Consider the following 12,519-nt stretch of genomic DNA (forward strand, 5'->3'; position numbering starts at 1 on the left):
TTGTGAGGAGAGGAGTGACGTGTGCTCTCTTCGGCTCGTTAAAGACCATTCTTGCTGCAGCATTTTGGATCAGTTGCAGAGGTTTGACAGTGCATGCTGGAAGACCTGCCAGAGAGCATAACAATAGTCCAGTCTGGATAGAACAAGAGCTTGGACAAGGTGTTGTGTAGCGTGCTCTGATAGGAAGGGCCTGATCCTCCTAATGTTGTACAAGGCAAATCTGCAGGACCGGGCAGTTCTAGCAGAGACTATTTATTATGGTTCTAGCAATGTGGTCCGTAAAGGTCAACTGATGATCAATCACAACTCTAAGGTTCCTGGCTGACCTTGATGGAGTTACGGATGATGATGATGACTCATGGTCAGTACTGCCATCTTGTGTTAGTGTTAGTATATTCCACAGATCACTCTTTCACAATTAAATTTTTGTAACCATCAAGTGATTGTCTATTCAGGGTTGCAGTGTAACTTACAGTAGAACAATTACTGCTATAAATCTTATCTACTGTAATAATTGTATATGTACACATTAAGAATCACATTTTCCTGCACATGTTTTTGAGTCTCCCTTAAAAATATATATAATTTGTTTATTTAAATAATATTTATTAGAACATTTTTTAAACAAATAAACAATTAAATAAATAATGTATGAGGTTAATTAAACTTATTTTTATTATTTTTATTTTTATTATATGCATACTAACACACGACAGCAATGTTTATAAATGTTTTTTCGCTGTATAAAATGGATAACATTTTAGAAAGTTTAACTGATTGAATTATGCATAAATAATATGATGCATTTCATAAATAAATCCATCAATCCATCCATCCTTGTCATCCAATGAGAGTGACCACAATTGGTTGGTTTGCGGAAGTGCGTCACATTGTTTACAATTCTAACGGATCTGGCTTATTTGTAGTAGGCGACCGCGACCGCGACAAAATAACCACAGATTCTTCAGCGTGATTGAACAACAATCACAATATCTATTTAATCTGCATAATTATTATATTAGTGTCACATGTTCTAAGCGAGTCTGACCATTGCGAAGAAGGTTAGTGTGCAATTCATAACTTAAGATTTCACGTCACTGCCCAAACATAGTCACGAGTCAAGCCGATGCAGATGCTATATATGGAGTAAGACATTTAATACAAAATTAAGTCGTTATTTTTTAATGTATGATCTGAAAAATAACATCGCGTTGGTTCATTTTAAGGTATTTTGCTACCACTAACTTTCTAAACAAATGTAAAATGAAATACCGCTGCGGTAAGTTATTCACAATGCAACACTAACGTTAAATGCAATTCCCTAATATTGTGGACATTATATATATAAAGCATAAGATGCAAAACAATGTTTCAAATATAGTATCAGTCAAGGTAAATCAACTAACATCTCAATAAGGGGTTGTTGCCACTGTTAGTAACATGAAATAACGAATATTTCATTTTCGGTTTCACAGGAAAATAAGTATTTCATATTGAACCACAGCTGCTACTGTCATTCAGTGTAAGTTATGACAATGTTGAGCAGTAAATCCGACGACGAGATCCGATATATGCTGGATGATTACGGAATAAAACATGGTCCTGTGGTCGGTAAGTTTAACTCCACGTGATTTAAAATAGTCACTGTATTCTGAATGGGATTGTTACGTCATTGAAATACTATTTGCATTAGTTTTTACATTTTTCGTTTTCATTTTTATTTTAGTCATTTTGTTCTGTATTCATTTTTATTGCTTTTAAAGGTTGCTTTGGCAACTAGCTGAAATGTTAATGTTTCAGCTAACATTTCATTTCAAGTTAATAAAACCTGGATTTTCTTTTCTTTTAATTGTCTTCATGCTGTTTCATTGCCTTCAACAGATTCCACCAGAGCTCTTTATGAGAAGAAGCTGAGAGAAGCCATGGTTAAACACAGAAGAACCCAACCTCAATCCGATAGGACATATTACAGGGAGGAGGAGGAGGGTAATCCTTACAAGAAAATCAACACAAAACATGAATATCTATAGTTGTAATGTCATATCACACCACTGATTTTAACTGGTTACGCCTTTTCTTTTTCAGAAGTCACTTACGTTCACCATCGCAGGCCTGTGAGTACTAACAACACACTTATTAAAACAGACTTATTTCGTTTCAGACTTACTGACATTCTGTTGCATTTTTATTTATTTAGCAACAATATGGTGATGTGGGCGACAGGTAAGGCATTCTGAAATGTGCAGCAGATTAAATCATGTTATGGGAAAATTGTGAAACTAACAAAAACCTTTTGTTTTTTAGAACGTGGTCCGATTATAGAGGGATGGACTACATAGATGAGTAAGATAGCTTTTATTATACTGAAAGTGTGTCACTGTCAGGGGAAACATAATTTTTATGAATGAATCTAAATGCATTAATTCTTCCTTTCGAAGGCCTGCTGTATATAGGACTCAAACTTCTTACCGCAATACGTCACAAACAAGAAACATGTCGCCGGAGCCTCAAATCCAGAAAACACCAGAGAAGAGTTCAACACGCTTGGTCCCAGTTTGGCTACAGATATTAGTGTTTCTGATTGTTTCTGGTCTTCTGTACTTAGTTTTTATTAATATGGAACCAGCAGAACCTGTCAAAAGACTGACGTAACCTTTCCTTTAGTGATCCAATCAAACTGGTGTTAGATTTTTAAAACAGCAAATATTCAATGCAGTGGGTGTTTTTAAAAAAAAAAACTTCACTTCACATTTTTCCGTGTATTTTAACTTCATAAATGGTGTTGATTATTTTGTGTGATGATTTATCAAAGTAATAGCCCAACACTGCTACTCTTTTGAGAATATAAAGGAAGTGGGTGTTACAGGATGCACCTGTTGAAGAATTATTTTTAAAATGTTTTATTTTGTTACTGGGTTAAGATGCAATAACTGTCCATTTTAAAACTGCTATTCATTTTACAGTACTGTATTTTTTTTAGTCATCTCTTGGGCTTTTAATCATTTGGCATATTACTACTTGAGTGCTACTAGAAAGCCTTATTACTTAAACATTTTATAGATTTATTACTGGATTTGGTGGTGGTGTTGTTATTTTTCCCATGCAATATGTCTGGAAGTATCAAACTTGTATTTGAATACCCTGGAGCCACATAATATGAACGTCAGAATCAATGGTTTCTGATGTTATTAAAAAAAACCCTGGTTTTATTAAAATGTACATTTTAGATGCATATAAAAATGCTCATTATTTAACTTTTTTTACAGTAAAAACACTACAGGCATGTCAAAAATTGTGATTTTTGTTTTTAATGGCAAAATAAAAGTAAAAATTTTATTACATGTACCAAAAACTACAATAAAATAACCACCTTTAGTTCTACACGCTGCAATACATGAATGACAGTAAGTGACAGTAGTGTTGTCACACCTTTTTATTATTTTACTATACTATTGTTTTTGAGGGTACAAAACATGTATAAGTGTTTTAAAGTAAAGTTGTTCATTTCAAATCTGTCAGCCTCTACCGATGACATGTAGTTTTTTCTTGTTGCAAATGGAGTGTATATTCAATACTACTGTAGTGTTTGCAACTGTTTTCTTAGCTTTACTCAACATTAGTAGTGCTGCTTAAAATGTTCACCGTATGCCTATATTCCATAACTATTATTAATTATTGTTCCATAATATTTGTAAATACAGACGTTATATTGCGCTGTACTACGTTAGAAACAAATGAGGATTTGTTCTTTTGTTTGCTCAAGCATTACATCAGATCTAGTGAATAATGAGTTCAGTAAGTTCACTTTGATTTCAATGAGAACATGAACAAACCAGGCAAACGTAGTGACCTAATGCGATAGAGGTTGGTCTTAGGGCTGTCTGTACCTGTTCCCACCTGTGATTAACCAAACATTATACACACATGATCTTTAAAAACAATTGTAGTAGAAAAAGCAATAAATACATTATTTTAAATTATAAAGCCCCTCAGAGAATACAAAGAAACGAAAGAAAAAGAAAAAAAAAAATCCCCAAAACATTTCACAGTTTTACAGTCTTTACCTGCAAAATGGGAAGACCTCAGGACGGGTCAGACATGGTACCTCTAAAAACTAAAAAGCCCTTTTAACCTTGTTAGTGCAACAGCTTGTGTTGTAATTTCACCTCTTCAAGTCTAGTGATCTCAGCATTTACTTATAAAAATCCTCCTGTCTCCATTAACACAGAAAGAAAAAACCTCCAACTAAATACAATCGAAATGTGTTTCTCTGTAACTGACAGAGAATGGCAGATAGTAAGAAATGGTGGTTTCTGTGGTTCTTGAAACTTAGATCTTCCCTTTGGTCTGGACATGCCACTGAAACGCCAACCTCAGATGGACCAAGTAACCCGTTTAGAGAAGCCTCTAGTTGCTGAAACAACAAAAAGACACAAAAATCAGCACACGGAAGTTATTTCTTTATTGACTTTTCCATAAAACTAGTTTTTTCCCTCCACTTGGTTCGATCGCCTGGTCTAAACCCGGGTTCGATTGCTCCCCCCTCCCTCTGGATTGTGTTCATATTATACATATATGCAGTTATGTGCCATATATATAATATATATATATAAAAACAGCACATAATGGCACTTGCGTCTTTCTGGCAAGCAGAAATGAGCTATACACTCTCTATGCTTGTCAGAAAAGTGAGTGAGAACACACAAACAAAATTTTATCAAATCATAAGTCATTAATAGCGGTTTACTTCTGTGATTTAGTACAATCGTGTTCATATCAGTAGCGAACTGTAGCAGTGTTCACATGAACCGTGAGGTGGACTCGGCCAGGTACAGTTAGCAGGTGCGCAACCGAGTTCGGAAAACAGCCTTCACATCATCCAAACAAACCGACTAGTATGACTATAGGGGCTTTAGCACCGGGTAGTTCTAGGACCTTAGTTATAGGAACTAGCCATCAGGGTGGTTCTCCGAGAATATTAATGTTCCCCTAGCGCCATTTTCCTGGTTCCATTCGTAATGCTTTTTAAAAGTGAAGGGTGCTGTTCCGTATGGCAACTGTTCGACGTACACTTACATCATTGGTAGTTCCTATTGTGCTTGGGTTAGACCCTACTCTGAAGTTGTAGCTAAATTCGTTACCAGTTCCTGAACACACCAAAAAGTGGGTACTTCCGCCATTATTTCTAGGAATTATAAAAAGGTTCCTCCGGTGCGAAAGCCCCTAATAACATGTCCTAACCATGTGACGTGACGTGCCCAGTGTTCAGTAATTCAAGTTATTAGTGTTTGTTGGCTTTTTGGCACAAAAACTCAGATTAACATGAAAAAGTCCAGATGTATCATTCATCAAGGCGATGATGCCTGATTAGGACAAAACTTTTTTCACAAAAAACAAAAACAACTCGCATTACCTTCATTTTGAACTCCCGTTACTTGATTGTCAAGGCAATGTATGTGTTGTCAACACCTGTAAAAAACAAAAACCAACTCATTAAAAGAAACACAAATGATTAAATATTCTTTGAAATCATAGTTACTCACAGGTCCTGCTCTCTCGCTCCAGTTCAGTGGGTTTCTTCACTCTCTTGCAGTACACTTTGGCAACAATCAGAATGGCACATGTTGCCACCACAAACGTCAGACCGGATACCAGCAAACTGATGACCACCGGGCTCATCACCGGATCAACTTCTGAGATTTTAATAGAAGAGCAAACCAATTTAAGATGAGATGCATAAATGTCTTAAAAGTCACAATGAAATGGAAGTAGCGGCAGATTTTTTTCTTTGGTATTGTGACGTACATCTGAATGTAACTGATTATCGAAAAAGACAAAATGCAGGAAAAGGACTTCATTCTATGCATCAGTTGTAGTTTAAAGGGGTCATATGATGTGATTTCTTGTTTTCCTTTTTCTTTAGTGTGTTATGTAGCTGTCAGTGCAAATATAAGATCTGCAGAGTTACAAAGCTCAAAGTGCCAAACCTAAAGAGATATTCTTTATAAAAGTTAAGGCTCAGCCACGCCTTCCTAAAAAGCTTCATTTAAACAAGCCCCCACAAATCTATGTCTGTGTGTGGGGGCAGAGTTTCATAACACCACCCAAATGTATAAGCAAAGAAAAAAGGCGTAACTTTTACTCTTGCTGTATTATTGTTGCCACCGGCACCGCCATGTTGCGGAGACGCTGTGTTTTTCGTTGCGAAAGCCAAACTACTTTGTTTGGCCTTCCAAAAGAGGACAAAACAGTGGTTAAGCTTTACTTACAACACTGTTCCAGAACAGCACAACTAAAATTTTCGACTGTGTGCTGCGCATTTTTCAGAGGACTGTTTCCAGAGCCTGGGAGAGAACAAGGCCAGCTGTGCACAAAGGCTGATTCTAAAAAGTGTGGCAATTCCATCTTTGCAAGTACATTCTGGCGCTTCTGGGCCTGTAAGTATGTTTTCATATTTTAAGAATTTGCTACTGACTATTCAAACGCGAGTTTAGAGTAGCGCTTACTTGTCGTTTCTACGATCACAAATGCAGACATGGTTTTATGTTTACATAGTGTTCTCACACCCGTAGCGCGGCGCGTAAAAAAGACAGTATAAGTCATTATAATCGCTGGCCAATCAGAGCACACCAAGCTTTTCAGAACGCTTTGTAAAAATCTGCGTGTTTCAGAAAGGCTGGGCATAAAGGAGCAACAATAATGTACAGTATGTACATGACTTTTTTTTTACGTAAAACCGCAAACACATTGCATTAAACCAAATACACAAAATAATGTTCTTTTTAGAACCATCATATGACCCCTTTAAATATTAAGATGTGGGCGCTGGCACTGCACTCAAAAATTTGCAGATCAATGCAATCTTATAGGGTTTAAGCAGACAAAATGATTGGAGAAGTCCAACATTTGTGAAAGAACATGCATTTAGAACATGAATTTTCAGTTCATTATGAATGACCCTTGGTGCTGATTCTGAACAGGCACTTTTAAAGATCCCAAGTCCACCTGGGCTGGAACCACACAGCTCACCTCGAATAGAGATGGGTAAAGGCTGACTCTCCCTCGAGATAAATGTGCGCTCTCCAGTCTGGACCTTGTAGAGACAGCAGTAGTAGCCCTCATTATTGGACTGGGCATTGGAGAAGGTGAAGGTGACAGAGGGCGCGAGGGCTGGCAGAGAGTGCCGGACGGTACCGTTGGGCCTGATGAGCCGCAGCTGAAAGGAGCCTCCAGGATACTGATGCTGAATGGAACAGGTGACATTGAAACTGTGGCCTCGGGTGACCCAACCTGGCCGGGCCTCAGGAGATGTGTTGTACCAGATTTGGGGAGTGTGAATCTCCACTGCGAAGAGAAAATAAAAGTTAGTCTGAGACTTTTAGCTGCCAATTATAACGTTAGCAGCAGATGCGACTTACAGACTGTGATGTTGATGAAGTTGCTGTGTGGAGAATTTCCTGAGGGAGAGTTTCTCAGTTTGCTGTGTATCCTGTACAGACAGCTATAGCTGCCCTGGTGGGAGTTTTCCAGGTCTGACAGGGTCAGATCCACCGTCATTTGTCTGGGATCGGCTCGCTGGGTCACTAGTGGTGTGTCAACACCTCTTTTGAACAGATGGAAGTCAATGACGGACTGCCAGTACGGGGCAGTGCATTTGAAGTGAACGGCCTCTCCGGTCGAATAGGCATAGAAGCGTGACTGAATTGACAAGCTTGGTGCAGGAAGTTTTCCTAGACACAGAAAGATTGAGAAAGAATTATGAACAAATACAAACAAACACAGTCTTATTAAAATAAATCTTCCAAACTATTTTGTACCTGTACACTCCACTCCAGCATCCTCACTGTGCATACACACGTCACCATTGGGGGTACGTTCGCAGAGATCCAAGGCAAACTCATCACCCGAGCATTCCACATTCCTCCACAGCACCTCTCCGCCGGCCCGTCCGAAACGAGCGCCACTCGGGATGTCCAACACGAAGCCGCAGTTGAGCTCTCTGCAAACCACTGCAGCATCCTCCCAACCCCAACCGTGCTGGCACACGGTGCCCCACTGATGCCCATTACGCACCTCCACTCTCCCCGAACATCGTTCACCCGGTCTGTCATTCACAAGTCTAGTGATCGGGTCGTCTGTGGAAACAATGAGAATGAACCAGTGTTGTTAATGTTAACTGAAACTAAAAACATTATTAACCGCTTCTGGTTATAAAATACAAATATTAAATGAAAAACTGAAAGAAAAAAAATGAATCTAAATGAAATGAATACATTTAAGGTTGAAGTAACAAAATAATAATGAAAGCTAAATAGAAATATTGAAAAAAATATTGAATAAACAAAACAAACCAAAAGAAAACTCAGAAATTCAAAATAAAAGCTAACCCAAAATATTAATAGATACTATAGTGTGACTATGAATGTGAATTAATCGAATTCATATTTTAAGATTGCTTAGAATAGGGCTTTCAAACTGGCATTCACAAAAAAATGTTTTAAGAAAACTAAATATAAAAACATACAGCTAAATTTTAATTAAACTGAAAATGTTTTTCAAATATCTTAGTTGGACAGAAAAAAATGATTATTTTTTGAATAACTATAGGCTCTTAACTTTATATAAAACAAATATTTTACACGTATTATTTGAATAAAGTGTTTTGGCTTTTGTTCAAAGTGGTACAAAGACAAAATAGCCAATACATTGGTTTCACACAGTCTAAATGAGTCTCTATATGTAAAAATATATATTTGCATTTATATTTTAGGAGAGGGACCATCATATTTGGGAGTTAAAAAGTTTAGATATATAACTGTACGTACACACCGCCGCCGACTTGGGCTGCAAAGAACCTCTGCCCGCCCTGCCAAGGACTCTTTTTAAAAAGTACGGGGAAGCTAGTTGTTGACGCCTCGGCAGCACTGACGTAGCAGCATCTATGTCCGATCATGGGAAAAGAGAAGTGTCACACCATGAAACGTAAAAAAATAAATAAAAAATACATTGACACTAGAAACCTTTTATAATAACAGCATTTTTATAACCGTTTTGGTCACATTTGGTCGAAAAAAAAAGAAAGAATAATTAGCTATTATTATTATTAATAATAGCAGAGCCCGTCTACGGAGAACCTTGGCACTTCCTATTAATTCCTATTTTATTGTACCGAATTGTCATATTAGACTTTATTATTAAGTTAATAGTGAGTGCGCGCGCGCGGCCGGGGCTCTCCCTCTCTCTGCTCGTTCTTATATATGCCCTGTCAAGCAAAGCAAATGACATCATTTATGTCACATGCAAATGATAAACTTTCACTCAGCAACGGCGATGATCAGCTCCTCCTCCATTTTCTCGGAACTAATATTTTGGTAGGAACGAAAGTTTACATCGTATGTTTCTCCGGAATCAGCCAGCGCGAAGCCGAAGGACGTCTATATTCCGATTGGTTGCTGGCGTTTTGCCGCTGCCAGAGCCGTTAAATATGTACTGTACGTTCACACCGCCGCCGACTTGAGCTTCCAAAGTTACCGGAAGTCATTCATTTTTAATGGAAGCTGGCTTCTCTCAGCTGCAAGGAGCGTCAAATCCATCGGCGTCGCGTTTTGAGCGTCAAATCAATCATAAAGTTGAAAGTAGCTCAAATTTATGGTAATGAGCTATGACGCTGTTCAGCGGCAAAACGCAAGAAACCAATCAGAATAGACTAGCGCTGGCTGATTCCGGAGAAACATATGATATAACCTTTCGTTCCTATCAAAACATTAGTTCCGAGAAAATGGAGGAGGAGCTGATCATCGCCGCTGTTGGGTTTCCTATCATTATCGGATTAAGTTTAACCATCATAGAGTGAAAGTTTATCATTTGCATGTGTTTTTAAGTGCTGTCAGTTTAACAGGTTAAATATAAGAACGAGCAGAGAGAGAGAGCGCCCCGGCCGCGCGCGCGCACTCACTATTAACTTAATAATAATAATAGCTAATTATTTTTCCCCCGACCAAACGTGACCAAAACGGTTATAAAAATGCTGTCATTATAAAAGGTTTCTAGTGTCAATGTATTGCTTGTTTTTTCTGTTTACATTTCATGGTGTGACACAGACTTCAGAGCGGCCAAAGCGTCAACAAGCTTCCCCGTACTTTTTGACAAGCGTCCTTGACAGGGCGACCAGAGCTTCTTTGCAGCTCAAGTCGGCGGCGGTGTGAACGTACAGTTAAATATTTTTCAACGGCACTGGCCGCTGCTTGCGGCTGAACCGCGTCATAGCTCATTACCATAAAGTTGAGCTACTTTCAACTTTCTGATTGTCGCTCAAAACGCAACGCCGATGGATTTGACGCTCCTTGCCGCTGAATGAATGACCTCCAAGTCGGCGGCGGTGTGTACGTACAGTAATAGTTTGAAAATCCCTTCTATAGACAATATTATAAAGCCAATAACTTACCAAAGGCATGGACATCTTCAACAGCTACATTGCATCCTGAAAAACAATAAAGTATGATATAATATTGACATATTCATTTTAAAATTCTGTATGCATAAATCAGAATGTTTGCAGCTGCTGCCAATGTTCAGGTCTCATTTAATAATTCATTTTAAAACAAAAATATTGTATTTTACTAACCAAGCATTACCAGGCCCAGGAGAATCCTCGACATTTTAGATTTCCCATGTAACGCAAGTGCCAGGGTTAATTTACTAACTAAATATCCCTGTCAGTGCCGCAACCCAAAAGCTGACGGTTCCGGTGTGAGGAGGACCAGGAGCAAGTTGATGCATAGCACTTCAGGCTACTTTAGCTAGCTGGCTAACTAGCACCTCTGAATGCCTAAACTGTTTCTGTTCACCACCATGCGATTGATAAAGTTACTTTATCCACCATAACCCAGGCTTCAAAACATAATACTCGATAATAGCAAATAACACACAACAATTCAGAGTCAGACACAGAAGCTACCTGTAGGGCTGGGCGGCTAATATGCTAAAGCTGCCCTAAAGTAAAAATAGTTATTTGTAGAGCGAGACACTAAAGAAACACTGATGTATTTACAAGGAAAAACCGTGTAAATCTGTGTTCAGTAACGCTTCGTGAGTTGGTGCTCTCCGCGCGTTCGGTATCCCCACGAACAGCGTCATAATGCAGAGTAGACTGGCGCCGTCCGATTCGTGAATTAATCGCTTTGGTGAGTCGGATCTTTTGAACGAACCTTTCCGAACAGACTGAATCAACAGAATAAAACGACTCAGAAGAGCATTTGCAGTGAAGCGAGGGTTTGCCTGATGGTGCGGAAAGGTTACTTTTTATTGTATGTTACTTTCCACCAATATACACACACGAAATAGAGTTTGTTTTAATGATTAAATTACATCCATAATTTAAATATCAAAAGTTTTTTTTTTCCCAGACCAGATATGTAATGAATGTTAATGTAAATACAAATTAGTTTCTAAATGACTCATTCTCGTAAGCTAAATAATGGCAAATCTGAAACAAACGACACATTAAATAACATTAAACAGCCGTATTAATAAACGTAATAAACAACAGTTATTGGAAAAAAAGGATTTCAGGACTACGCGATGACGTATATGTCGGACGCACAAGAATCACTGAATCGTCTTCTAAACAGATTCTTTTAAATGAACCGTTCATATGAACAGATTTGCGCAAACGATTCAGACGTCCCATCAGTGATTAAGACGAGGAGAGTGTGTAGACATTAACTGTAGATGTTTTTCTGTTCTACGACGTTGCGCAAGGTGGTCTGTGCATAAAAACGTTCGACCACGCTGATTTGCCTGAGGGCTTAAAACAAATTTAGGTTTAGAGGTGGAAAAATAACACATTTGGAGACACCATTTAATGTCACCATAAATATAAACATCACCCTTCTATGAGACATATAATACATCAATTTTATGTATCCACCACCTTAATCTAATTTCGGAGTATAAAATATTTTTTCTTTATGCCATGTTATTTTTCAATCATATGTATTTATTCTTCTTTCCTGTTCATATTGAAGTTTTATTATATAAATGTTTCGTTTTCATAGTACTGCTGACAATTATAATTAGCTGGAGCATCAGGATCATAACTTTTATATTAAGCGGTTAGTGTAATTTATTTTATCCAACATCTACATGGAAGTGAAGGAGCTTGTGGCGACAGCAAGTGGATAAAATTAGCATTACAACACAATCCATCTACCAATCCATCCATCCATTCTCTAAACCGCTTATCCTCTGTAGAGTCGCAGGTAGGCTACCCTTAACCAACAATAAGCAACACATTTGTTACAGTATTTATTAATCATCGGTAAGGTTAGTTAATAAAAATACAACTGTTTATTGTTAGTTCATGTTAGCTCAGGTCCATTAAATAGTATTAGCAGATACAACTTTCTGATTAAAGCATTTATTAATATATGCTTGAAATTCACATTAACTAAAATTAATACATATTTGTTAAAGTATTTTTCATTGCTAGTTAATTTTAACTATTAATAAATATTTGCA

The 12,519-nt window shown here is 37.7% G+C and overlaps 2 protein-coding genes across 6 annotated transcripts; one reads left to right on the plus strand and one right to left on the minus strand.

Annotated features, from left to right (window-relative positions):
- The first annotated feature begins 839 nt into the window (after positions 1-839).
- On the plus strand, positions 840-3,381 carry LOC311278243 (uncharacterized protein). 4 transcript variants are annotated; one of them, XM_084388938.1, is made up of 7 exons: positions 840-1,061; positions 1,476-1,611; positions 1,882-1,986; positions 2,086-2,114; positions 2,198-2,223; positions 2,305-2,343; positions 2,439-3,381. In XM_084388938.1, exons 2-7 carry the CDS (start codon positions 1,530-1,532, stop codon positions 2,650-2,652), a joined length of 495 nt encoding a protein of 164 aa, XP_084245064.1. In that variant the 5' UTR covers positions 840-1,061; positions 1,476-1,529; the 3' UTR covers positions 2,653-3,381. The 4 variants fall into 4 exon arrangements, with proteins under 4 accessions (XP_084245064.1, XP_084245065.1, XP_084245063.1 ...); XM_084388939.1 differs by having other exon boundaries at positions 870-1,279; XM_084388937.1 differs by having other exon boundaries at positions 890-1,061; positions 2,089-2,114.
- Positions 3,286-11,203, minus strand: LOC311278242 (uncharacterized protein). Of its 2 annotated transcripts, XM_084388934.1 has the most exons (9): positions 10,625-11,203; positions 10,445-10,480; positions 8,826-8,939; positions 7,818-8,135; positions 7,419-7,730; positions 7,030-7,344; positions 5,544-5,693; positions 5,414-5,469; positions 3,286-4,414 (listed from the first exon to the last, which is right to left on the minus strand). In XM_084388934.1, exons 1-8 carry the CDS (start codon positions 10,656-10,658, stop codon positions 5,432-5,434), a joined length of 1,317 nt encoding a protein of 438 aa, XP_084245060.1. In that variant the 5' UTR covers positions 10,659-11,203; the 3' UTR covers positions 3,286-4,414; positions 5,414-5,431. The 2 variants fall into 2 exon arrangements, with proteins under 2 accessions (XP_084245060.1, XP_084245061.1); XM_084388935.1 differs by lacking the exon at positions 8,826-8,939 and having other exon boundaries at positions 10,625-11,188.
- Positions 11,204-12,519: the final 1,316 nt, after the last annotated feature.

Source organism: Rutilus rutilus (genome assembly GCF_951802725.1).
Source record: "Rutilus rutilus genome assembly, chromosome: 19".
Classification (NCBI taxonomy): Eukaryota; Metazoa; Chordata; class Actinopteri; order Cypriniformes; family Leuciscidae; genus Rutilus; species Rutilus rutilus.

Coding starts and splice junctions, on each gene's coding strand:
- LOC311278243 (XM_084388938.1), top strand. CDS start 1,530: ATGACAATGTTGAGCAGTAAATCCGACGACGAGATCCGATATATGCTG. Junction 1,987..2,085: donor TTACAGGGAGGAGGAGGAGG/GTAATCCTTACA, acceptor TTTCTTTTTCAG/AAGTCACTTACGTTCACCAT. Junction 2,224..2,304: donor TATGGTGATGTGGGCGACAG/GTAAGGCATTCT, acceptor TTTGTTTTTTAG/AACGTGGTCCGATTATAGAG.
- LOC311278242 (XM_084388934.1), bottom strand. CDS start 10,658: ATGTCGAGGATTCTCCTGGGCCTGGTAATGCTTG. Junction 8,940..10,444: donor TGAAGATGTCCATGCCTTTG/GTAAGTTATTGG, acceptor GATCGGACATAG/ATGCTGCTACGTCAGTGCTG. Junction 5,694..7,029: donor TTTACCCATCTCTATTCGAG/GTGAGCTGTGTG, acceptor TTAAAATCTCAG/AAGTTGATCCGGTGATGAGC.